At 39.9% G+C, this 26,980-nt stretch overlaps 1 protein-coding gene and 1 long non-coding RNA gene across 2 annotated transcripts; one reads left to right on the top strand and one right to left on the bottom strand.

Annotated features, from left to right (window-relative positions):
- Positions 1-681: 681 nt before the first annotated feature.
- On the bottom strand, positions 682-26,226 carry TEKT5 (tektin 5). The gene is given in 8 exon segments (XM_061473330.1): positions 682-834; positions 836-1,013; positions 4,340-4,494; positions 17,158-17,380; positions 20,789-20,932; positions 22,604-22,674; positions 24,326-24,409; positions 25,591-26,226. Coding segments are annotated over 8 exon segments (1,455 nt in total). The 5' UTR covers positions 26,155-26,226; the 3' UTR covers positions 682-798.
- Positions 1,020-24,316, top strand: LOC133279538 (uncharacterized). The gene is made up of 3 exons (XR_009746917.1): positions 1,020-2,779; positions 2,993-3,188; positions 24,080-24,316. It is a non-coding gene; the product is annotated as an uncharacterized LOC133279538 (long non-coding RNA).
- Positions 26,227-26,980: the final 754 nt, after the last annotated feature.

The raw sequence follows: 26,980 nt of genomic DNA, 5'->3' as shown, positions 1-26,980 counted from the left end.
TGTGTTGTTCCATTCCTGTTTTGTCTTAGCTTTCTCCTTAGCCACAATAGAGCAATGGTACTGTCTTTGCTCATGAAATCCTTCAAAATTTAATGATAAGATACTACAGATTTCTAAGACCTTTCAGACTTGGGCAAATATCACATCAGTAACAAATAATTCATATAAACAGACAAATACACACTTCATAATTGATGGCACAAAGAAACAAATGAAAAAGGAGAAAAAAAAAAAGAAAGAAAAAGGAAGATGTAGAGATAGAAAGATTCCCTCTCAGTTGAATACAGGCTATATGTGTACCTGGAGTGATTACACTCAAATTGCCCATCAGCTTCTGTGAATCAAGTTTGTCTAACCTCCTCTAACTCCAAACTCCAAATCTATCATTACTAGACAGGAGGAGAGTGTAAGGATGGGGTAGCATTTGGACTTTTCCAGACAAGGACTGAAACACAGACAGCACATTACCCTGAACAATTAACTCCTGTGTTGTACTAATTCTGTTGAAATACTATATTTCAGTCTAACGTTATCTCTAGCTAGTAACTCACATACCTTGCCATATCTGTCTGCTTATTTTCATGTGGTCTGATTCTGTTAAAATAAGTCTACTAATTCTGTTTGAATAAGTAACAGCTACAGCTGAGATTATGAGGTTGGTCAAAGGAAAGAGGCCTGATATTAATTTTAAGAAGTTTGTTTCTACTGGGCTTTATTACTTGAGAAAACAGAATACTAATGATTTTCTTCAGGAAATATTTGCACCTTTGCAACTTTTATGTTATTAAAGGTTACAACTCAAGTGTAACCAATGAGTCGTGGGGTGCTGGGGAAGACTTTTGCGCATGTCCATGCACTTCTTGTCAATGTAGAGGGAGTTTGCTTTCACAGCAATGTCATGTTCCAGGTTTGATTTGTTGACCATCAGCATGTGCAGAGTATCACGAGCTTCTTGCAGACGTTGCTTTAAGGTCCGTATGGTGTCATCTATAGTATAAATTTCAGTCACAAGCCTGATAAAAGAGAAAGGGACAGGTTGCTTGCATAACCTCAGTGCATTACTTTTTTGACAGTGGACAGGTCATGCTTTTAGGATGGATTTAAACAGCTGCCTTGGACTGAATCAATATGAAACTTATTTGCCCAACTAGCTTGCATAGCACGTGTAAATGATGATTTCTTGCTTGCCTTGCCCTTTAATAGCAGAATAAGCTGCTCTGATTTGGTATTTCTTTCTAATTGCTATCTATCTCCTTCACTTGCAGCCTCTCATTTGTATAGCCTTTCTAGGGCTAGCACAGCTGTGTTGAGCAATTAGATGTGGTCCTGTAGAAGTATATTTGGGATGGATGTTACTGCAGAGTGCTGATGTAGCTCATGCTAGCTTGAATCTGTGCATCAGAATGTGCTGAGCGGTCTAGATTTGGCACTGAAGGATGTTAACTGGAACAAGAGTCACTTGCCAGAATAACCATTGAATGTAGGGCTCTGAAATCAAGATTTTCTGTGAGATGATAGTAACCACATTTCTTCCAGTGGCTTATCACTGGAGATATGGCAAATTGTCTTGGATAGTCCCCGAGCTGGTAAACTCTTTAATACTGTCAGCTTTGTGTTTTGTCTCATGTTATGTTAATTGCTTAGTGCACTATAGAAATAAGAAAGATTGAATTTTCCAGAATCCACTTTAACCTGTTTTGGGACAGTCCCAGTTGTTTCAGCACAGAAAAACTAGGCTTTATTAATTTATTTGTGTCTAATCCCTTCAACTACAAAGTTGGCAGCACACACAGAGAACATGTGCCAACATCAGCACTTCCTTTTAAATAAACAGCAAACTTAGATAACATTTACATGTTACAAAGAAGTGGTTCATTTGATATTTTCTTTCCCTATTACAGTTGAGCTATTGGACTGAATTCCTTCTTGCTTTAGACCACATAAGAGAAATACATATAACATCATTTAAAAGCAAAAAATCCTTAAAAAGTGAAATTAGGAAATGTTTTTTCTTTCTCAGATAGCATTTTGTCTCTGGGAAAATACATTTTGAGATATGAGCTCACCCAATAACTGTGGTAGAAAAAAAGTGCCCAAATTTTAAATACCCTGTCAGAATTTCTGTTTGTAATTGCAGCTATGATGAATATAATATCCACTGATTTGGATCAGCTAAAGCATCTAGCATAACCTGCTCTGGATCAGGGAGCTGGGTAGAGCAAAATTCATTTGCATTGGAGAAAGGAGAATAGGTTATGCTAATTTTCTGTCACTATACCTGCATCTAGCCAACAGTGTATTTGTATAAATATTTTGGTTAACCTATCAGAAGTCATATTAGATTGACAGAACACTTGTGCGTATGTTAAGCCTAAAATACTCCCAAGTAGCTGTACAACAACTTGTGAAGCTCTTACTCCTACTAGCTTTTAGGTTATGTTAGATTGATTCTGAACCCCTATGTACTACTTGGTTTTAAGTATGTCATGTTAATGTCCTCTCACTCTAAAGAAAATATTCAAAGATGTTCCAGTGATTTGAAATAGAGCTTCCAGACTTTTCTAGACAGGACCCTTTGGAGCATCAACAGCATCCCTCGCAATTGTGGGATGAAGAAGGGACAATGTGCATTTTGTGCACTGCATTTTTGATCCTAAATCAAACAAGTTTTATATCTTGGATACATGTGATCCTGCTGACCAGACCGGTATCAATCATAAAGCTACAGGCATTTCTCTGGAAGAGATTTTCAGGGAGGAAGGAGAGAACAAGCCTCAGAGTGAGTATAAAGCTGGAGTTATGTATTAGTATTTAAGGCCATCTTGGGGTTTGTGTGGGGTTGTTTTTTTAATAAAATGCTGATAGTAGTTTATTTGCTTACTTAATTGATGGTGTGACGGTGACTGAAGTGGGAAATGATCTGCTCCTGTAGTAAATGTAACTGCTAAGTGAATGCTACTGTGTAATCACTGGTTTTTACGGTTTATAACAGCTGAACTCCTGCATCTAGAACAGACATGATTTATGTGTAATGAAAAGCCACATGAATAAAACTCCCCAAATGGATATAAAAAATTCAGATCCAAAATGATATTTTTTGACAGAATGGATGTGGAGAGCAGAGGATGAAGTTGAAGAAATCTAATATATGGATATGCCAAAGGAAAGGTTGGGATCCAATTAAAGAAGTATAAGATGGAAAAAAAGGTATATTGCATTGTACATTTTATGGTTTAAGGAGTTAGAAAAATTGGAAAAATACCAGTGCAATAAACCATGATTGATTGCCACTTCCTTGTTTAAATAGAAGCTTTTTGAGCTGACAAAACATTGTTTAGGAAAAATAATATAAATCCTCAGTTTAAGCATTATGTACTTCATTAATCTCCTTGTAAGTGAAGCTCTTGTATACAGCAGAATTTTGCTGGAGGCAAAAATAAAAAGGGAATAGCTTGCTACTTTTCATAAAAGTATACAGAATTCTTTTCACTGGACTGTGAAACTCCCTCCAGCTATGGGAGGAACAGTATTTCTTGAGAAACTCCCCTCACAGAGTATTTGGAAGACAGAATTTTAAATAAGATACACTTTTTTGGAACACTGTTGTGTTCCAACTGGATTGGAGAAAGATAAGTGGGATTAAAATTCAGTCTTTAGGGAAGGAAGGCTAGTATCTCAGACATCATCTTCGATATCCAGGAAGACACAGTACACGCTATACAGTGGATCACAACACAGGGGTCACCAAACTGATGCCAACATGTGCTGGGAAGCCCCCACAGCTATATAACCAAAATGTATTTCAAATGAGCTAACCTGCACCAAGATGATACTGGAGTCACTACAGAGCTGAAAATTAGTTAAGGCAGTAATTGCCTCATGCTTATTTGCAATTAACTTTTTAAAGAACTTGACTATTAGATAGGTTTGAGAGGGTTTTTTGCATTTAAAGACATTTGTCTGGGATAACATGTTTCTAAAATTTGGTATTTCCTAAAGTGAAATATTGTGTTTCATACAGAATGGGATTAAAACCAATTCCTAAATCCCAATTTGGATATGAGACTGAATCCCAAAAGACACCGGTCACCAGCAAGCAATTGAGCTCTTTAGAGTCCTTCTCCCAGGACAGTTAAGGCAACTAAACACATTGAACATTAGATGTTTTGGCCTACTATTTCAGTGTAGCTACTTGGATTTTACTTCTTCCTCCCAGAATTTGTATCATGATATAATGAATGCAAGTCTAATCTCATCTGATTCATTCATACTGTTGTTAAATTTCCTGTTCTTGAGTGGCTGGTGAAGGAAGGGAGAGGGTAGTTTGGCCTTTACTTACTGAAACTGAGGTGCATCATGGCAGAGTTCTATGTTGGGTCGTTTGGTTCGTCCTTCCAGGCGGGTCTGAGCCACTTTCAGTGGATACTCCTTTGCCTTTATGGATCTCTCCAATAACATGATTGTATCTTCGGTCTGGAAGATTTCCTGAAGTACCTGAACAAAGCAGAATGGTTTTAAGCTTCATATGCATACAAAATCAGAACTTACCTCACTTTTAAACACTCCTGTCAGAACTACTTCCAGTTTAGAATGTCATTTTGCTTAATTTAGGGGAGGAGATCACCATAAATTCACATGAATCAGATGAATTTGTATAGTATTGGTTTGATCTTGCCATTTCTTTAAAGGGACGTATGGTAATCAAATGTCATAGGAGAGCCAGAAGGAGGGGGCTTTACACTCATACATCTTATGGAAACATTTAATGGAGTTGTTCCCAAAATCAGGCAAACAGCTTCCACTAGGAAATGTGCAGCCTCTTGCCTATAATAAAATGAAGAAATTTGTAGGCAAATTGGAATATAATTTTATTACAAGCAGAAGAGAAGCACTGACTTACTGTGATGGGGAAATGCCAACTGTGTTTTTTTGTGACAAAGACATTTTCATAGGGGTGGTGTTTATCGCTCTACGGGGACTTATTTGCATTTTGCTTTATTACCTAATTTTTTTCCTAAATAAAAAAAAATCTGATGCTTGATCTATGAACACTTTTCAAAGGTAAAATTTCAATTAACTGTCGCTTCCATTTAAACCTTCATTCAATTCTTATTTCCTTTTGCCTCATAAAAATTGAGAAGGAATTAAATACGTTCCCTCTGAAATTGTTCCGTACTCCAAGCATTTAGGGCATGTTTGCTGCAAAAGCACATTAACACAAGTCATAGTTCCCTACTGAAACTAAATTCTCAAAGTTTTGAAAACTCCACTGGGAGCTGTAGAGGGAAGAGCCACTTCTTTAAAGGCTGTAAATGTAGAAGATATGGGATGGCAATATCACCACAAAGGAGAGGCCCATGGAAGTAGTAAAGCATAGTGTTTGGTTGCAGCCCATGTAATCATATAATCATCTTATCCCTATAAATTCTGCAGATGCTGCTTATTTGCTGTAATCTGTATGTAAAAATTAGCAAACTTGCAAGGGAAAAGTTTTGCTCAGCCTTAAAGAATGGAGAAAATATTTATATTCAGGCAACATTTCCCAGACAATTGATTGTTGTTTCTTTCATCGATCAGGATTCATTACAGCCACTGTGGTGAACAGGTTCATCAAGGGGTTTTTTGCCTTTAGACAGCTTTAAAATGGAAGACAACAAATTGAACTACTGTAGTTTCTCAGCCACTCTACTAAAATCAGTGTACTTTGAATTTCAATAACCACAAAAAATGGCATAATGTGATTTAAATTAGGTTGCTATTTAGATCTTGACTACACACTAAGCTGTACCAGGTTTGCCAGTGATACATGTGGTTTGAGAACTGCATTAGTTCCTGCTGCTGAAAGGTTATTTATAGACAAAACCCAGAGTTAATGCCAGGAACCTGCACCCCAGTCCAAATACTTAAGGGCTTGTTGATGCTGTATAGTAGAGCAATGTAAACTACGTCCTGACTAGCACTGTCCAGAGCAGTTCAACCGTTACAGCAATGCAGTGTTGCAATAGACAAATTGGGCCCTAGAGCAGCAGTATATGAACTGTACTGATTTGAAGGCAGGTCTCCATACTGTTCTGAGCCCTTTGGGTCCAAGGTTGGCTCTCACAGAGCTAGCTTGAGAGCATCTTCACCCAAAAAAGCAGCTTTTATTGTTTACATTCATAAAATAATAAAAGCATGCAGCTTTTATTCCCTTGCAGTCTGAAAGGGAAAAATTCTATGAAGAGTTCAGACTGTGAAGGGAACACAGTATGGAAGACAGCAAAGCTAATGGTAGTAAATTCCCATAATTCTGCAGTGGTTCCTTTTTAATTAGATACTTGCTGTGGATTAGCTTGTGTTTTAGATAATCCAGTGCAGTTCAGTAGCTGTTTGCAGCAGAACTACTTACAAGAATGCATTGTTAGATACAGCATTTTACATATTGTCTATAATTTCACCAGTTACACATACTTATTTCTATAGATAAAAACCAAGGGAAAGAGACTTAATGAAATCAAATGTCTTCATTATGCATCATCCACACCTTTCTTTTTTCCCTGAAAACACTGAGGATTTGGGTCTTCTGTTGCTCAGAAGTCAGAACTTTGCTGTTTATAACCTCCTTAAGAGGCACGGAGGGGAGGTCCAGTTCCTAGACAGGCTCCTGGTGAGCAAGTGAACATTTTTCAGGGAGAGTTTTAAAGCCTGTCAGTCCTATCCTTTGTTTCTACTGTTCACCTTCATTGTGAACTAAAACAGCAACCTGTGGGGACGTACCAGGGCTTCGAGGCAAAGGGTACACAGTGCTTTTGGAGGTCACCCGCTGCTCAACAGGGTCCTCCTTTCCTGTGTTTATGTTCTGGCTCTGTCCCTGCAGCCGTGTTTCCCATGCTACGCCTTGCTGTGTGTGAGTGAGCCAAAGTCACTGTGCTGTAGTTCTGTTAGTGCAGTGGGCTATGTGAGAATGTCAGCCTTTTACCTTAATTCTACTTACAGTTTGGAGCAAGTTTTAAGTAGGTTTATTTCTTTTTTAATAAAAAGTGTAATTCAAAGTAAAAAGAATGAGACATAGGAGCAGGTATCAGCCCTGTAAGAACTGGGCAAAGTCATGTCTCAATTTCAGAAAAGATTTGAGTGTGTTATTTATTTTCCACTCATGGTGGAGCAGAGGACTTCCATTCTCAGTTCAGATTCTGGGTAGGACCTTTGTGGTTCAGACTTTGAGCTTTATTGGTGACAAGACTTCCTCTCTTGGGCAGCAGTTGGAAATGGTGATTCACCTTTATGGAGCAAATCAATGAAACAGCACAACTTGAGCAGGCCAGAGCACTCATTTCTGAGCCATGACTGAAACCAGCTCCCCAGAGTGATGCTGCTCATGTATAGTAAGTATGCAGTGTAGTCAGGTTAGACAAAAGGATAAAATTAATATTTTCTGCAAGAAACTTTTTTCCTGCCCTCTCTTTATTTGAAAGCAGTGTAGGTACCCTGTGTTTATTCCACATGTGGAAGGAAAGCAGGAAGCCATCAAAGGGCATGGGCACAGAACTGTACTGCAGCAGATTATGGAAGCATTACACAAATTTCTAAGAGGACCCAGGGAAGAAATTTAGTAGTCTTTAGTATTTTAGATAACAGTGCTGCTACTCTGCCACATAAAATCCTTATTGTTTAAGGATTGACTATAGCAAACCAGTCCAGTACTATGAGACAATGCTTCTGTAATGGTGAAGTGCCCTTTACTCTTTGATTCTGCTTGCATAAAAAAAATTATGTATTGGATGGTTTTTCCTTCTGCATCTTCAAATGACTGATTCTAATACAGACCACACTAAGCAGATTGTCCATGTATAAACTGTCTCTTGGAAAGGCTGTTTCCATTAAGCTCAGCTAGCAGAGAGAACTGGAAGAGTGATTTTCTGAACCCCGACTCTTCTCAAATCTTCTGATGCATTCATATGTGGCTACAGTGCAAGTACAGTGCAAGACCACAAACCCATGTATTTCAATTCAGTACTAACTTTTCAAGTGCATGAATGCTGGCAATCATCAAACCTGACATTTGTTTCCATTCCTTTACAGGACATACTGTGCTGTGTTGTCAGAGAGCACCTAGTTAGGCCTCCCCTGCTCACACAGTAAGCACATAGGTGTTCCCCTAGTGACACCAGGATAAGCAGGAGACTCTGTTGTCCTCTTCAGAGCACTGCCATGTATGCACTTCCCCCATAAATATAACCGACACAGGACAAGAGTAGTCTTGTATCTAGAAATGACTAGAAGTATTTAGATCTTGCACAGCCTGCAAATTCACACAATGTTAGTGTTTGAAAAGGGCAAGCTCTGAAGTCTAGATAGAAAATGTTACTCTTTATTGAGAATCCAGTAGTTCATTAGTCATGAAAAGAGAGCTTTCACCCAAAAGTCACTGAAAACTCAGTTTTCTGTCCAATCCTTATACCACTTTGTGTCAGCACAGTGTGCAGTAACTACACTCCCATGCCACGTTTCACTGGTGCTCTGGTGTCCTGCTCATAAAGGTCTGAGTAGCCTGCAGGCATATTATGCACAACCAAGGGAACTGATTCATGCTACTGAACAAACTGCTTATTCATTTGCTAAGGAAAAATATTGTTTAAACCTGCCTGTGAACTCAAAATTCAAATGTCAAACTATGGATCCATCTTTAAGTCTTGCTTGGCTGCACGTAAGTGGATGTTGTTTGGGTTTATTGTGTGTTCTCAAATTACTTTTGTTTTTTAAAGAAAAAGGTGTCATCATTTAAGGGATACAAAGATAAATGGCCTCAGGGGAACCACTTCCACTGCTGCAGCAGCTTTGTACAAACAGCTTTCAACTACTCACTTTGGCCACACATTGGATCAAATGGTTTAGATAACCTGCTCTACATTAACAGATTGGTGGGGAGGATCACCAGACAGCGTTGCACCAGTCTGCGTCATTTCTGGATGACCTCCAAAGGCAGGAAGCAAAAAAACAACAAAAGCTGAGCAGCATGTTCCTAGGAGAGTGTGGTGAGGCACTGGCTCCAGCAGCTGCCCATTCGGAAACTTTCCCTTCCAGGACATGAGTAAAGTCTTGTGCTATAGCACAAATACTTGAGAGCCTGTAGAAAACTGCACTCTTGCTGTTCTCTCACTTCACCCAGGCCATGATACTTACAGGCTTGTCACAGACAGACTGAGAGAAGGAGGTGCTGAAGTTGCACAGTATCATCATGTAGGCATCGTCATCTTACGTACAACATCAGCATTTCTAACATGGCTACAGTCTGACAGCTATCCTTGTTACTTTGCTGTTGTCCTGGGTTCAGCAGTAGCAGTCATGTTTCTCCTCCTTGGTAGCTGGTGCAGTGCAGTGTTTTGACTTTCGGCTCGGGAACAGAGCTGATAGAGATGTTTTGGTTTGGCCAAGGACTTTGTGAGCCTCATGCTCTGCCAGGGAGGAGGGGAAGCCGGGAGGAAGCAGAGACAGGACACCTGACCCAAACTGACCAAAGAGCTATTCCATACCACAGCACGTCATGCCCAGGATGTAACTGGGAGTTAGCCGGAAGGGCTGGGAGACTGCAGGGTTGGAGGAGGTATCGGTCGGAGTTTGGTCGGGCTTGGGGGGCAAGTTATCGGTCAGCGGGTGGTGAGGTGTTGTATTCTGTTCCCTTGTTATTTCCTTTATCATTATTATCATTGGTGGTAGCAGTAGTGATTTGTGTTATACCTTAGTTACTAAACTGTTCTTATCTCAACCCGTGGGAGTTGCATTCTTTTGATTCTCCTCTCCGTCCCTCCGAGAGCAGGGGGAGGGCAAGAAAGGGGGGGGGGAAGTGAGCGAACGAATTACCTGACTGGGTTTAAACCACGACAGCTGTTTCCAAGGCCTGCTCAGCAGCAGCCAGGTAACATGATGGGAGGAACATTCCTGAGCCTCTTGGTAATTTTTTTATTTGATATTTCCCTCTCTTTTTTAAAAATGTTTTCATCCACATTTCCATATTTCATCCAAGCTATTCTGTAAAAGTTACATTTGTTGAGTTTATCACATGTAATTAAATAAATGGTGTAATTATGACTGACTTCACAATTCATTTTAGCGGATATTATTTCAGAGTAAATTATTTCAGACATTATTTCAGACATTATTATTAGACATTATTTCAGAGTAAAATTAGGATACCTTGCAATCCTTGGATTACAAGAATAACCCAGATCTCAAATCTGAAATTAATTTGGACCTGCCTGACAGCTTTTACTGTTAAATTTTTAACAGAGATTACCGTGTCCCTTACTCTTGTTGGGTTTAGGGGTTGTTTGTGTCTTTTGAAGCTTCGCTGCAGGTCACTGTTTTATGACTTTGCAAGTTTGGTGTATTTTTTCATCAGATGGTGGTGGGGAATAGTCCAGGAATTTCTTAAGAAGAAAAGCACATTTAAAAGAAAAAAACCACCACAGACTCCTCAACAGAACGTGCCAGGGGCAGCTAACGAGCTCAGATAGCTTAACAGTGCTGAAGCAGAGTTAGAACCATTGGGAAGAGTAACTTTCGTGCCTTTGTTGTGTATACTGACACGGGACGACTGAGTTTTGTACTGAGGAGAAGTACTGATTTAGTTTGTGCCCAGAGAAAATACCTTCATTGCACACTTCATCAAGCATATCAGAAGAGAAGAGATTGGGTTCAGATTTGGGAATATTGTAAGCTTTTATATAAAACACTTTGTAACAATGGGAATAGTGTTGGCGTAGATACAGCCAACAGATCTGAAAGCTGAAGCATTCACAAAAAATTCACAAGTTCTGTTTGTGCTAAGGGGTACCTCTAAAATCCCCAGCATTTTCAACTATCTTAAACATGACATTGTCATAGAAAAGAGGGAAATATCACATTGTCAATACCGTACTTTAAAACCAAAGGTTTCAAATATACATCTGGACGTTTAATCTGCGTCCTAACTGAGCTTGCTCTGATCCGCATAGATTGAAACAGAAGATGCAGGAACTCTGGGCCTGCCTTAGCCAAAAGGTTAAGTGTAACAATTTACAATCATATAAAAATCGTCCTACCGCTGAATTCCAGTATGCTGGCTTTTTTTTCTTTTTTTACTTCAATCTCTGAAAAGACTCAAATCAATTTCACATTTATATGGGATCACTATCTATTTAACTTTTCCGTGGGTCCTAAAAATGTACAAGACGTTTATTTTATAGAATCATAGAATGGTTAGGGTTGGAAAGGACCTTAAGATCATCCGGTTCCAAGCCCTCTGCCATGGGCAGGGACGTCTCGCAGTAAACCATGCCACCAAAGACTCCATCCAGCCCGGCCTCGAGCACCGCCAGGGATGGAGCGTTCACTACTTCCTTGGGCAACCCGTTCCATCTAAAGCAGCTTTACGAAAAGTAAAACCATGGGATCATTTAATTTGGCCTGGTTTTCCTAAAATATTTTCCAAATAACAGAGGAGCCCCTAACTATACACAGGAAGATGCTTAACTCGCTGCATACTCTCTTGCTCCGCTTTTAACTACTGAGGAACAAGAATAAGCCCCGAGAGTTCTGTTATTGCTTCTTCTCCAGTTTACACTGTATCGCACTTGCAGGTGCTGCAGGACCAGCAATTTTAGAGTGCACCATCATGTAGGAGAACAAAATAAATTACTATGTCACTAACGTGTTTTTGCTAAACCGAGTCAAAATAACAATGAAACAGGCAGTTTGGGCCTTGGGCGTGCTCTGTTTTGTCCGGGTTCTCATCTCAGAGGAGGGTATACATCCCTTTAACAGAGAGATGCCTCTAGCAAAAAGATGGTGCCAGAGCAAAACAGCTCTGGCTCATACAGCTGCTCGGCAATTCTGTTTCTTGTCAGGAATGACATTCTTTCTAGTCACTAATGAAATCTGAACCCAGTCACGGTAAGCGAAATTTGCCCGGGCTTGAGAGTCAATGAAATGTTATTTCTCTCGTGACTCTTCAGAGCGTGAAAATGCTTCCTTTCTCGAAAAGCTGCTGCAGATGTCCATCTGTGTTTTCTGCAAGACAGTCTTATCTGAGAACAAGGAACGGTTTTATAAATACTTATGAGCACTGCTGCCTTGAACTGAATCCTCTTTGCCAAGCCGATATGAATTGCCTGAGTGCAGATGGGTCGCAGGGAAGGGAGCAGAAGAAGTAGCAACCACCTCAGTTTCTCACATATGAATGTTGTGGCAGAGAGAAGTTATTTTCTCTATCAGTGACAGCAGTATCTCGCATCCAGGCTGCCTTTACTTAGCCCTGTGTCTCAGTGTAAGAAGACATTAAGGTTATTTTACAAATAAAGACTCTTTGATTCTTGACAACCTGATTACATCCTGATGTGCAGTGGATGTTACTGGGTTATGACAGCTCTAGCCTTCCCCATTTCATGTTCCCCTCCGGCTAATCCAAGAAGTGGAGCGTTGCTGCATGGCATGCTGAGAAGCCAGGCTTTTCCTGCATGGTTTTGCTGCATGACCACAGTGAGTACTCTGATGTAGTTAGTCTATGCAAGTCCTTATGATTTCATGGGATCAAGCAACAATTTTAAGAGAGAAAAATCTAGTTTTGGCTTCAAGTGAGTGTCTGAGATTTCAGCTGTAATTTCTCTTGGTTTCTAGGTGAAAGTCTGTTCCTAGCTTAAGTAACTATTTCCTCCTTCAAACAGGTTTATCTAGGCAAGTTCGAGCTACCTACACCAACCAGCATCCACCTTGCCAACCACTTCTGAGTCGGCCTTCATTAATCATCTGAAAACTTAACTCTCAAGCAGGTTCCAAGATTTAATGATAAGATTAACTGTATACCCAGCCACTATGAATGGGCATGAAATACTGTAAATAACTGAAATTTTAAGGCATAAGGGAAAAACTCAACAAAACTGAGTTGAAAAAAGTCATGTGAGGATACACTGCGGTCTGAGATGAAAGCCTTTATGGGGCAAGTCCCAGGGGGAAAGTACTCCTGTTGCTATACACATATCCTTCCTGCAGCTCACAGCATTGCTGCACCCCTCCTACAGGCTTCTTGCATGGGCACCTCCCATCAGATTTCAATATCTCTTTGTGTTTCTGTTCATAGGAACAGGCTCTGTGCTTTCCAACAGCGTAAGAGGGATCTGTTCAGCACTTCTCAGATAAAGAGTTTGAAAACTATTGCAGAGGCTGGTGGGCAATTTCTGGTTTTATTGCCACAGAAGTTTTCCTGGCTTTTGCTCTATATTTTATGCAAGTTGTAAAATTAAATAGGTTTATCCCTTGAATTAGTGCGAATAAGATGTATTCAATTATTCTAGCCACTATATAAACATAAGAGTTGCTAAGATAGGGAAGTTTTTTTTTCCTTAAATTTATAAATAAATTTAAGAAAAATGTGTGAAAGATGGAGACTCTCAGGGAGTAACTTATTTAAGAGATGGAGTAACTTACTGAAACAAAATACTGCGGGCTCTTCAGGTATCGACTAAAAGTCAATATTCAGGTATAGGTTAAGAGTAGAAACACTCTTAGAATCATGGCAACTCATTTACTGGAGTGCATTGCTATTTTTTAATGTTTTTTAATAAACATGAACCAGGTTTTTTAGTCTCTTTCTGATTCCTGTGCTCTCAGGTGGTGGAACAGCAAGACCTGCAGGAAGGGTGGTGCTGGGCATTCTGCCTCTGGACACAGAAACACTTCTGAACACGGTACAGGTGTTGGAGCTGGCAGGGATAATCTGCTATTGAGGTACCGTATAAATACTGAACTATGCAAACATGTCACTTGCTGTCTGGTCTGGCTGATTCCCAGAGCTGATGTATATAAACAACCTGCCCTATTGGTTATTTCCAGGAGACTGGAGCCAAGGTAACTATTTACATTAATAGTAACTTCATGGAAAAGAGATGCAAACATATTAATGAGGGGCTGGCACCTTGATTAAAGGTTTTCCTTCTTTCCCTGAAGATTTGTGTACTTTTACACCAGATGTAAAATACCTTTACCATAATGTCTCTTGGCATAATTCAAGTGTTTCTGGAGGTATACTGCAGACAACATACCACCCTCTTCTACACTGAACTGCCTACACTGTATTTTCTCTTCACTTGCCTAAAAATTTGGTCCTACAGCAGCTCTGAGCCTGACCACAGTTATAACACTGTGATTAGATTCTTGCAGAATATTTGCATCCCCAACCAACCACATGCTCTGTGAGCCCAGTGATGATGAAGCATAGTGGAGCTGTAATGCTGTCTTTGGTTTGTGATCCTTGCCACATACCTAGCTAGGGCTTCTGGGCTTCTGTCTCCAGCACCTCGTATTTCCAGAGTTCTGCTATCCAAATTCTGAATGAATCTTGCATTGTTATGACCAAGATTAATCCCAGAATCAAGTATAATAAATTAATCATAGACTTGTGCAGTTGGGACAGAAAGGGAAATGAGGTATTTTTGATCTTAGGGTCAGAAAGAAGTCTTGATTATCCACTAAGTCTGAACTGCCTGCAGGTCACTAGTCAATCCTGTAGAAATTCCTCTTTGTAAGCCAGTGCCTGTAGAGATCAGAGCTTCAAGGAGAACAGTGATCTTGATTTTGAGTTCCTGATGCTAATGAAACCATCTATCTGTGTTAAGCTGATTTCTTTTGCCTTCTCTATAGATACTTCTGGATTTAGCAAGTTCTCTGTCCCTTTACAATTTAAGTACAGCAATGCCAGAATGTTCCAGTAGATCGTTACTAGGACAATGCCCATGTTCCCTTTGGATTTTTAGTGGATTTCCCTAAACAAGTTTGAAGTAATGACAGTCTTGTACAGCAAGTCAGGACTGTAAACTTGCGGCCATAAAGCCATTAGACATATAGGCATATGTAATAATATAAAACAGCTACATATATACACATACAAAATAAATTAAAAAAAAAAAAGATCAGGCCAGAAGAAATATTTTAAGTATATATATGATGAAGTCTAACCACAGGACACAGCACAGCCACCACCACAGTATCAGTGACAGACACTAGTAGAGCATACTTTTTCAGGGTACTGACTTCAGAAACAAATGGTTGCAGGAGATTCCCTGTAGGTTTTAGGGTTTTGGTCAGTTTTCAGGGTTGGGGTTTTTTTTTGGTCTGGAAGAGATTTTGCTGTTTCACAAATCAGAAAAGTATTTTCCATTCCAAAAAGAGCTCCAGACCTCATTAAAAGGATAGCTTTTCACAGTTCCAAGATAGCAAATCTTTTCTATGCTCATTTTCCTCTCATTTTATAGTGCTAGCCTGCTTAGCTAGGAAAATAATTTGCCAGAAAGAAGGATATCTCTGAGAGTAGCATTCATTGCTTGAGAAGTCAGTGCAAAAACAGTTAAATGAGCACTACCTCCTTCTGCTCTCACTAGCCTTCTCTTTCTTCTTGTCCTTTTGAGGTATGGTCATGAGCAAGAGAATTAACAGAACTTCGACCATATAATTTCACCCACATCTTAACCAGCAAAGATTTTGCTCAGTAAATGTACTGCATTTTCCTTTCCTTTGACAACACTGGATTACTCCTCAGTAGCATATGCAGTTTTCTCATCCTCTAGCATTTTGTTATTCTGACATAACTACATTACTATGGAGTTCGTGATGAGTAAAGTATCTCTGCTTTGTATGTGCTAACTAGTGGCTCAGTAGTAACAGCAGCATTAGTTCTTAAAGTGCAGTCTTATTTGATACTTTTTTTATCCATGTATATAGTACAAACTAATTACTCTTTACACAAATTACTAAAGTTTCTCCAGATAGCTTATTACTGCTATTTAATGGTGTGACAGTACAGGGACATAAATATTGGGTTTCCCTTTCCAATTGTCAAAAGTTAGGTCAGTGTCGGATGGACTCCATGGCAAAATCCCTGCTCATATGTACTTTGTGATTCCGTATGTGCACTCTGTGCTGCCCTGTGCTACAAGTTCTTTTATAAAAGAGACACTTAAAAGCATTAGAAAAGGTCAATGAAAAATGTGAAGCAGATGTTCATAGATTTAAATCCAGGAGAAATTTGGATGGATGGCCAATTCAGGGATAAAATTCTGTAGCTGGCTAGATCATATACAGTCTAAAACACACAAAAACCTGCATTCAACATCTTTCATACTTTACAAGCTGGGGGAAGTGGGAGAGAGAAAAATGTGAATTTATGTGCTGTGGCTTAATGCTATTTAGCTGGTTACTTTACACTTTCCTAAGAGTCCCTAAAAATAGCCTGAAAACATCTTAAACTACTTATGGCAAATAGAATGGCAGGAAAACTCTATTGTTTCCACATGCACATTGAAAAAAATGAGTGAACATTAGGCTCCTCTATAAGAGAAAGAATCTTAATGGAAGAACTTCCAGAACTCTGACTGACGTCACATGAAAGTAGCACAGTGAGTCCTGCTAGCTTAACAAGAATTTATCTGTCAGTACAAAGGCTGTACCTCCTGTTAACTTCAAAAAATGCATTTCAAAATTCAACTACCTCTTTTAACTTCAAAATATATATTTCAAAATTCAACTAATACACTTCTGACACGTCATTTATTTCAGTGAAAACTTACTAAAAGGGCAAAACGGCCAGAGATTAATACAGGTCTGTCTCTGTGCCATTTCTGCTTTGCGTAATATGAAGACAAAGGCAGAACAAATACTGAAAAAGTTCACTGTCTGACCTGCTATGAAATATCAGTTTTTTTCAGGCCAAAATTCAGGCTAAAGATGTGGAAATGTATCAAAAGGGAAGGAAAACTTGGAACTTCAGTGTCAAAAGTTGACTAATGACATTCTGCATGTAAATACTTTAAATTTTAGCTAGTTTAGGACTCTTCCCTTGCTGCTGCAAATGAAACTGTAAAATCTTAAAGTCTTCTCCTTCCTCTAAATCTGAAAAACATGCTGCTGTTTGTGGACCTTTTTATTTGCACACTTTCCAAAGTTAGTTCATTGGGGGGGGGGGGGGAAGCAAGCAATTAATGCACAATTTCTGTGTCAGAAAATGGCCAGGCAGTATCATCAATAAATGTAAAATAGGACCAAATACCATCCAAGGTACCTTTCCCTACTTAAAACATGTAAATCGAGAATGAACATAACCAATGTGTGACTATGGACAGCTGTTGCAAGGTTCTTCATTGTGAATCTTACCCTGGCCAGTTGTGCTTGGAGTTTGTTCTTTGCATCAGCCACTTCAGCAATCCGCTTATTAAAGGCCAGGTTGGTACCGATGAACTGATTCCACATCTCCTCAGAGGTGCTCCCCAGTGCAACCTCTGTATCCTCCCGCAGCTTGACAGAGTTGGCCCTGGCATGCTGAGAGTATCTGATATTGTCTTCACTGAATTTAGCCCATGTTGCAGGAACTGAAACACTAGTAAGGAATTGAAAACAAGAGGAAAATTTTACAAATAGAAGCTCAGGTGAGCTGTTTTCTTTCAGTGATAACTACACTGAATAACACCAAGCATTAATCCATTGCAACCCCTGCAAGCACATGTATCAGGTGATTCTATGGGTTTCATACCCACTTTTTTTTTTCAATTTTTCCTCTATAAACCAAAGATTTGGCAACAATGAGCAAATATTTTTGGAGAGCTGTTGCTTCAACAGTGTTTCTATGGCTTGCTTAAAGATTGTAACTGCTAACTGATGGTCTTAGTGGCCCTGGCATCAACTCCAAAATAAGTAGTTTTATGTTCTATTGTATAAAGAATGGGCTTTTCTTGCATACCTTTTGTTTATTGAGGATTAAAAATAGTTTTTCAGTCTTTAATAGGCTAGATGACAGTCTGAGTTCATACCTGCTGTACCTCAGCCTGAAATTTGCCTCATTTCTCTGTGTCAAGTTTCAAAGTGCTTGCGGCATTGATGATTATTAGATTATTCAGCATGATCTCTTGGACATTACACACCATCAAATTAGACTCAAATACCAGCTACTTTTGTGAACTCAAATATTTATCTTGGGGAGGCAGAGTTGTGTGTCACCAGCCATGAGAGAACATGAGAGCCCAGCCTAGCTTAGAGAAAATGAGCAAGAAGCATTCCACAGCTCTTCAGCCAGCTCTGGTCTGCTATCAGAGCAGCCCTACCTCATGCATGACTTGCATAATAAAGCATGTGGCTCCAACCTCGTAGAAGCCTTTATCAGGATGAACAATAGCAGGAAAATAAATAAAGCACTGACTTACAAGTAAGGAGAACAAGTTTCTCCCAGCCCCAGCACTGTCCTGCTGTGTCATTTGGATAACCATCTCCACCCTCTTACTTCTCCATGCATTAAAATGAACACCTCTGCTTTAACTTTCAGGGGTCTTACAGTTAAATTTAGTAATATTTATGAGAAAAACAGAAATGGCTTTACTATAGCAAAGCCTATAAATCTAAATCTAAAGACTGAATACAGGGCTCTGCAAAATGGCACCTATGAACACTCTTGCTGCAATGTCCTGCACGTGAACAAACTTTGGGATGTTTGGCTTCATGTCCAAGCCTCAAAGATGGCCATCGTTTTCATGATCAGTTGAACATAAATCCAAGACTCAGATCTTTCCAAACCAGGAGTCTGCACTGCTCTGAATTTGCAGGCTGAGCCCCTGGCTTGAAAACTGCTGATCCAGCAGAAGCTACTCTGTTTGGTGTCAAATTCACCACTTTTTTGATGCATTGCTCAGCCTACTAGATCACTGCTCTCTTCACCCAGATATATTTAGGGTATTTTATAAAAAAGGTACAGATTCTACTTGCCAAATTGAAAGGCTGAAGCAAACTTTAGTCTGCGTTGAGACTTCTGTCTGCTCACAAACCTGTCTTCTAAGAATTATGCCAGTATGTTAAACTCTGCAGGGATAGATCACTAGTTTGTGAGTAAATATTAAGGGAAGCAAAAAGAAAGAAGTTAATTTTGTCAGTGCTTGTTTTCTCACTGGTCTTTTTTTATTCTTCAGTTTTTCAGAGGGTATTCTTTGCTCTCCAAACTGAAATACTTCTTCCTAAGATTTCTGGAATTCTAGAGCTACGCATTTTAGGCAGTTGCCTACCTGATATTGTAGTAAAGTATATAAATCAGTGTAGTAAACCTGAGCTGACAGTGCTTACAGCTGCTGATCCAGACAATCTCCGTGTACTTTCTGCAGGGTATTTGATTTTGTGTGATTTTTTCCCCCTCCATGGCCTGATGAATTATTTTCTTTTTCTCAGTAAAGAATTAAATTTCCAAGTAGGTTTCCATGTTGACTTTCTGAAGTACTTTGTACTTAAGCTGTTCTCCAACATTGCTTTTTCAGACTGTAATTTATCCGGCTGGCTCTGCTGAGGCAGAAAACACCTGCTCTGCTATGGAGTGCTGCAGGTAGGGCTCAGGCTGCCAAGTGGTTTCAGGAAAATGTTAATGAAAAATGGCATTTCTTTGGATAATGGCTGGTGAGAAAGGAGGAGGCTGTGAAACTTATCCACATGAATCTGCTTTTTACTAGAGCTGACAAGAATAATTTTATTCATGGCTAATCCTAAAAGTAGGTGGTGTTAATAGAGTCAGCAGAACACCTGCCAAGTTTCCTTCAGGTATGCCCTAATTTCAGGAGTGCATGAAGTGAGCTTTTAATGAAAAGCAGAACATAAGTAAACAAATAATACTGGGGTGTTTGTTTTTTTTTTCTTTATCCAACAAGACAGAATCATTATAATTTGAGATTGCGAATCACACTCACCTTTCAGATACTGCCATTTTAGAGAGTGAGAAGGGAACTAACAAGTCATTAGCACAAAAACACTGCCCTCTATTGGAAGCTGCTTGTCTTCTGCTGTCGCTTTTGGATTGGATACAGTTTTTGATGAAGCCACTCCTACTAAACACTTCTAAAACTGCATGCAATTCGGACATTTTAATTGAGTAATTTTGGTTCACTCTGTGCTGCTAAAGCTGTATCAAATCTTTTTGATCATCCTATTTAATACATATCTTAGTATAGCTTGATGGACTCATTTCCAAATAACCCAAACTACTTTTGTAGAAACCATATATGGTCCTTTGTGTGTGCTTGAATGCTGTTTACCGCATTGCACACAACTGCACACCTTAGCTGAATTTTTATTTGTTGTTTTGAAACCTGAAGGTCACCAAACAGCTTAAATCAAAACCAGAGGGAGCTTCCTGTACAAAGGAGTTTGAGGGCAAGGAGTCAGCTGCAATGGTTGTGAACAGTGGTCCTTGTTGAAAACTACAGTTCACCCCACATCAGTGCTGTAGGTGCTGCAGCCTGCCAGCTTCTGCCTGGCCTCCGACAATGGCAGCCATTAGCAGGCACAGAATAATTGAAGATGATGGAGGGTTTCACACCAAGATAAAACAGGGCCATACAGAGAGAGAAGCCACTTCTTTCTAAATCACTTCTCAGAGACTTGTGCTGCAATCAAGCTCCTATTTAAAGCATGGAGCATGGAAAGAGAATAGTAGAATACCAGAATACCAAGGGACATTAAAGCTCATCCAGTTCCAACCCTCTGCCATGGGAACGGACACCTTCCACTAGACCAGGTTGCTCCAAGCCCCATCCAACCTGGCCTTGAACACTGCCAGAGATGGGGCAGCCACAGCTTCTCTGGGCAGCCTGTGCCAGTGACTCAGCACCCTCACAAGGAAAAACTTCTTCCTAATGTCTAATCTAAATCTGTTCTTTTTCAGTTTAAAGCCATCCCCCTTGTCTTGTCAGTACAGGCCCTTGTAAAATGTCCCTCTCCAGCACTGATGAGGAAGGCTACAACAGTCACTGATACTCACGTCTTATCTGCTTTTTCCACTCCATAGTAAAAGTTGATGCTGTTTGATGTGTTCCTCAGGTTAAAGCATTTCTCATCAATAAAATGGGCTGAGTTCTTGTCAGAAAGATCCTGCTCCAGGGCATGCTGTGCATCTCTGTTGATGCTGTGAAAGGGGAAAAGCTTAACTTAATCTGAACCACCTTTAATGCTGTTGCTGTGCTAAACAGTTAATTGCTTTCATTAGCTTCCTACAATGCTTCAATTTATAGTTGTCGTTTACAGTGTCTTAAAAATGCCTGGTGCTGTACTGTAGCTAGAAGGAGCTGCTGTACCATTCACCCCTTATAGCCCCTACCGAGTATTCCTCAAAGAATTGTATTTAACGCATCGGATTTAATAACGTTTGTCATTTTGATGACGGACAACCACAAGGGTGAAAAACAACATGTAGTTGTTGTGTGGCAGGAAGGAAAGCCTCAGAGAGCAAAAGGGAGGAGGTTTTCAGTGATAACCTTCATACCAGCACATCTGTAAGGGAGAAGGAAAAGGTTATGGTTTCCCATCTCTCCTGGTCTGGGGAGACATTCACTTAGCATGATTCAAACTGTGTGTCACTGGAAGATCTGTTTAATTATTTCTGCTCATCTTGATCACAAGGAGGGAAATACATTGCTCCATCTCTGCCTTCTTACCCACAAGAATTTTTGGAGTAACTTAATCCTCCTTAGCTCTTCCAAAAAGGGGGAAGGCCTGGTAGTCCCTGGGTAGAATAAGAGTACTGTGGATAAAGATAGACTCAAAGTCTTGTTTTCCAGGGCATCAGGAAGACAGCAGACACAGTGACATTCTTACAAACATTGCTGTTTCCGTGCTGCACTTGTCAATTGGCATTGCTATCAGTCTGCTGATGTGGTGACAGAACTGAATCAAGAGGAACCAGAAATGCCAGCCTGGAGAGATACACGCAGTTCATGCCACCAAATGCATACTTAGCTTTCATCTGATCATACAGCAAATATGTTACCACAGTGGGATGAACTGCAGAAATGTATCTGTCATGACCTATGCAAGTCCGCAGTGCCATTAATAAGAGCAATATTTTATAAAATCTACTTGTGCCTTCCTCTCCTCTTCTGTAGTAACCAAGAACTGTACAATTTGATCTTCCTTGCCTGTGTGTACTTGAACTGTTTCTTTTGAGAATCATGTCACGTAAGCATGACTTAAGATTTGTGTCAGTTGTGTGTAGTTAACAGAACACTTTATCGTAATAGTTGTGCCTAATTAAATGAAAAGACTTCAATATAATTTGCATTCACTAGAATATTTGTGTACTCTCAAAGAAATAAAATACATTCCAAAGCCTCCCATAACAAAAACATATATGATTATATATAAAAATAATGTAACTCTATTCCATAACTCCTCTCATATCTTAGGATGTGCTTAGATTCTTGTTTCTGTTGTCAATAAATTTGCTTTGATTTAGCTTTATAATTAAGAAAAAAAAATCCATTTGAATTTCACTCAAGTATGCAACATAGCAACAATGGCACAACAAAGTTATAATTTTGTAGTCCCTAATTTTAATAAAGGATTTCAGATTAAATGTGGCTTGAAAAATTGAGTCCTAGTCATCTTTAAATAGTATTGCTGTTCTGCATTTCAACATATAAATTCTATCACTGGTAAGGATTAAAAGTGGAGGGCAATGAGCATCTAACAGGTCAACATGCTGCTTTGTCTTTGCTGTTTCCAGTGTCTCACTAGGTACTAGCCCACACTGATTTCTGTGTTCTTATCTTTAAAACAGGAATTAAATGTAAAGCCTTACCCCAGCTGTTGACTGATTTTCTGTGCAAGTTCTTTCAGTATTTCTTGGCATTCCTTGAATACATCAGTTTCCTACAGTGGAAAACACAGTTATCAGTGCTTTTATCAAACTTCATTTGTCTTGGTGAATGTACCCTTTTTATTCTCCATTCTAGATGTTGTAACCGTCTTGCATACCTCACACATAGTGTAAGTCAAGAAAGGATGTGTTTTGGTCCCTCTCTTCCTTAGTGCTACGAAATTGTGTCTTTTGACTTGGTTTTGTATGGCTTTTTATATTCTATCAAACATGTTAGTAAATTTTATTGCATGGAGTCATTCTAATAAAGGCAAATTTTCCTTGGTTTGAGTATAATGAAGCTACTTGAAACATGAACTTTAACCCATTAAACTACCCCCTCTAACTGCTTCTGCATTTTCCTAGTACAAATATTTTGCTGATGGTGGAGTAGGTTGAAAATCTAATTTCAGGCTCCCTGAGGAAGTATATTGTAATATTCTTCGAAACTATAAGTGTTAGTTGAAGAAACTCCAAGCCTGCTTCCACTCAGCTTAAAATGAATATAAAGTACTCAATATGAAAACGGCAAACATGGTAATTATGGTCCCTCAAATGACATTACGGTGTTCCAGCATCTTTCCTTTTAAAAAAAACTCTGCTTTAGCCCAACATATCCTTTCACTAAGTGTGTACAGTTTTGTGAGTTTTGAAATGGGGAATAAAGTGGGTTTTTTTTATTTTGAAGTCATTAAGACAGCCCAGATTTAAAACTACAGGCTCTGTCTCTGTACTTGCACAGAATGTGTAGGACTGACAGTAACTTTTGGAACTGGCTTTCCTGTTATTACGAAATGAGCCTCTGTTGGCCTTTCTTGTCACTGTCTAGCTCACTCCACTGGTCACAGGAGCACCTGGGGAGATCTGGCAAACAGCCTTTATTTTTCATTTTGAAACAAAAGGGTTTTCATCTGTCCATGAGAAACATTTAGCAGTATTTTATCCTACCTTGAATTCCCAGGCTAAATTAAGTGCTGAAATACTTAAGCTAATGTATATTAACCCTTGATTCTTCATTAAAACTAAAAGTTCAAGTTGCAGGTTGTAGGCTCAGCAGATGCATCTCGGTTATCCCAGTGGTCTGCACATTCTTCTGTATCCAGAAAAGTGCTTGAAGAAATGCCACTGTCCCATAATGTTCTTTTCTATTATTTTTACCCTCACACACATCCAGTATAACTTCTTTGAAATATGCTAGCAAAATGTTATGTGATTTATTTTTTCTTATTTAAAAGCAATCACTACTATCCATCTCATTTTCTTTGTTCAGTAACACTATATATATATATATATATATATATATATATATCAAGGCAGTAAAACAGCATTTTATATTGTAAGACCAAAGAACTTCTGCTATTTTATAGACCATGGCCCAGAAAACAATCTTGAGTAATGTTTTTACCTTGTTTTTTATAGGATCAGGGAAGACAGAACTGGACAAGACAGAATGCTGGGTTGTTCCTTTTGCTCCCAGAAGGATGAACAGAACATTGACCATCCCCAGTAGGTACAGTTTTACCTAGTTTCTTCCTCTTCCCCCTCCCCAGTCTTCCAAATGAATGAAAGGAAGAAATTATCACAATACTTTTACCCTGATAAATATTTGGTTGGATTTTAGTTACTTCCACAGTTGGAAAAATAAATTAGTAAGTCTGATCTTACCTTTATGAGGTTCTTTTCCACGTTGTCATGAACTAAGTCTATACCCTTTCTCTTCTCACGGTGGTACAAGCATTCTATGGCTATCTGCAAGCAAAGAACATTTGCAGTAGGCTCAATATTGCATTATGGAGTGAAACCTTGAACCTTGTTTGCAGGGGCCACTGAGCTGACATGTCAAGTAAAGACCATGTCTTAAGGGTGGAACAGAATAGGAGGTGGCTCAAATGATCCATCTTAGTGGCTCTTTCCTACTTAAGCTGTCAATACATGCTTTTAAGGATTAGCTGCCATCATAGCTGCCATTTGATAAGTTGCTTATTAATGTGCAGCAAGGCCTACACCTCAACATGACTGAGCTTGGTTGTGAGTGCTGTCAAAACCACCACTTCTGGTTGTGGGCAAAAATCCTTTCATCTTATCTCCCCTCATCCTGCCTTACCCAATGCCAAGCTTCGGAAGTTGCATACCTGTACAAGAGAATGACTGTATAACCAGGCAATAGAGAATTCAGTTAACCTGCCACAGGTCCCATGCACTTGTTTAGAACCATACTAATAAATGAAACAGCATTAGCTGGCACAAATCATTTCAGCAGAAAATGTTCCCTGCATAGAAAGCATCCTCAGCCCAACACTTTGAGTCAGTACAGATACAGACAACTAAACAAGTCATTGTTGAATACCAAATTTGGTTTTCTATTTGTACTTGCATAGAAACACAATAGACATGTCTCCATCAGCAGTATTCCAGATGTTTATGAGAAAACTTTAACTCTAGTTATTGGTAGCATCGTTCACTAACTCTTACATTACTGTGGTTTTTTTCTGTTGCAATTAATTTGCCTTTAAGATTCTGGAGAACTGCAGAATGTAACACAAATTATACGCTCTCTAGGGTGAAAATACTATTTTCACCAAGTAAGAGCATAAAATTCAGAGCTAGTTAAGAATACTGAGATATTGCAGCTTACAGGGCCATTTTCTACTCTGCTGTAATGTACTGAGGTGACTGGCCAGGGTCTGAAGGAGACTTACCCTCTGGGCGCCTCAAGCAGAAAGGAAGGTGAAGAGAGCACAGAAATGCCCTGATAAGGTTCCTGTGTTGACTTTCATATATGAAGCCCATAGTGGCCAAATTTCTTTCTTGCTGAGTATGTTTCACCAAAATCTGTCGTGATGCTAACAGTAAAAGTCACACTAGTATTCAACAGAGATAAAGCAGTCTTCATTTTGCAGTCAGGCGATAACTAGGAATGTCAAACCTACCTTCAGTGGTCCTTGCAGTTCATCCACAGCACATTCCAGACGCTTCTTTGTTGTTTCCAAGGCTTGTTTCTCTTTCAGCAGACGCTCTAGCTCATACATGAGCTCAGATCGCCAGTAATCAATGTCGGAGATCCTCTCTACCAGATTTCTTTGGCTGTCTTCTTGCATCTGGTAAGTCAGTTGATCCTTCTCTTGCATCAGTCTTACTGAATCCACGTTCATTCTACCAGCACAGTACCTGGAGGCTTCAGAGCCTTTTAGCTGGACCATGTTAGAGTGGTGCCAGTCACGAGTGCTGTAGCGGGCATGCAGGCTGGAGCACAACCCAGGCAGGACAGTGGGTGGCCTCCTGCTGGGTTTAAATTGCCCATTGTCACCATTGGGAGGGACAGAAACCACCTTGTGGAACAGACCAGGCCGCCAGGTGCTCAGGTGGCGGTAGCCTGGAAGGTAGTAGGCCTGGTAGGTGTCCTTGGTGGTGGTGGTGGGAAATATATCTGGGAGCAGGCAGCTTTTCTTGGGGCCACAGTAACTGGCTAGCTGTGTGGTCCCCAGGAACTCCATGCTGCCCTGGGCTCAGGCAGCCACTGCAGGCTGTCCAGCACCCTGGGTTGCTCTGGGCACCCCTGGGGCTTCCAGAACTGCATGGGCTTTGTGACACAACAGAGCTGCCACTGGGTCCCCAGGACTGTTCCATGGGTTCTGGAACACCCATGGAACACCCATGTTCCAGGGCTCCACTTGTCCCTCCTGTCCCAGGGCACCTTGTTTTCCCCCCAGAGCAGCAGTGCTCTCCCCGCAGTGCAGCACTGCGTGTGGTGGGACCCAGAGTCAGGCATGATGTGAGCGAGACTGGTTACAGTGCAGAGAGATTTGCTGGAGGCTCACTGCAAGTGGGTCACTGGGTTTGCCTTCAGTGAGCTCACCCTGAGCAAAATGAAATCAAAGGTTTGCTGCAGAGTGACTCCTGTCTATCAGTTGGTGGCTGCAGGGAAGGCAGCAGTGGAGACAAAACACAGCCTCTGCAAGTCATCTCTTGGGATTGTCCAGTGATCTCAGCAGAAGATTTGGTCCAGGTTGTCCAAAAAAAAAGTGTACTTCTCTTGGGCTTTGTTTATCCCCTCCACTAGATTCACCTTTCATAAAAAGTATAACAGATGGACAAGACCTTCCTCTGATGATGACATTTTTCCAGTTCAGAATGTTGAGTAACTTCTCAGATAACTTTTCTCATTTTTCCTTTCAGCTTCTTGGCCTTTCTGGCAAAAAAAAAACAAACAAAAACACACCCTCTTTCTGAAATCCAGTGCTCTAAAATTGCATTGTGACTGTCTTCTGTACCAAGAAATTTGAACATAAGTATTTATTTGTAATTAAGCACTGTACTAAG

Source organism: Pezoporus flaviventris, unplaced genomic scaffold (genome assembly GCF_033815535.1).
Source record: "Pezoporus flaviventris isolate CSIRO_AGI_PZ_B2104156 unplaced genomic scaffold, CSIRO_AGI_Pfla_v1 ptg000078l, whole genome shotgun sequence".
NCBI classification, from domain to species: domain Eukaryota; kingdom Metazoa; phylum Chordata; class Aves; order Psittaciformes; family Psittacidae; genus Pezoporus; species Pezoporus flaviventris.
The sequence above is the reverse complement of the archived record's forward strand: the minus strand, read 5'-3'. Positions and strand labels throughout refer to the sequence as shown.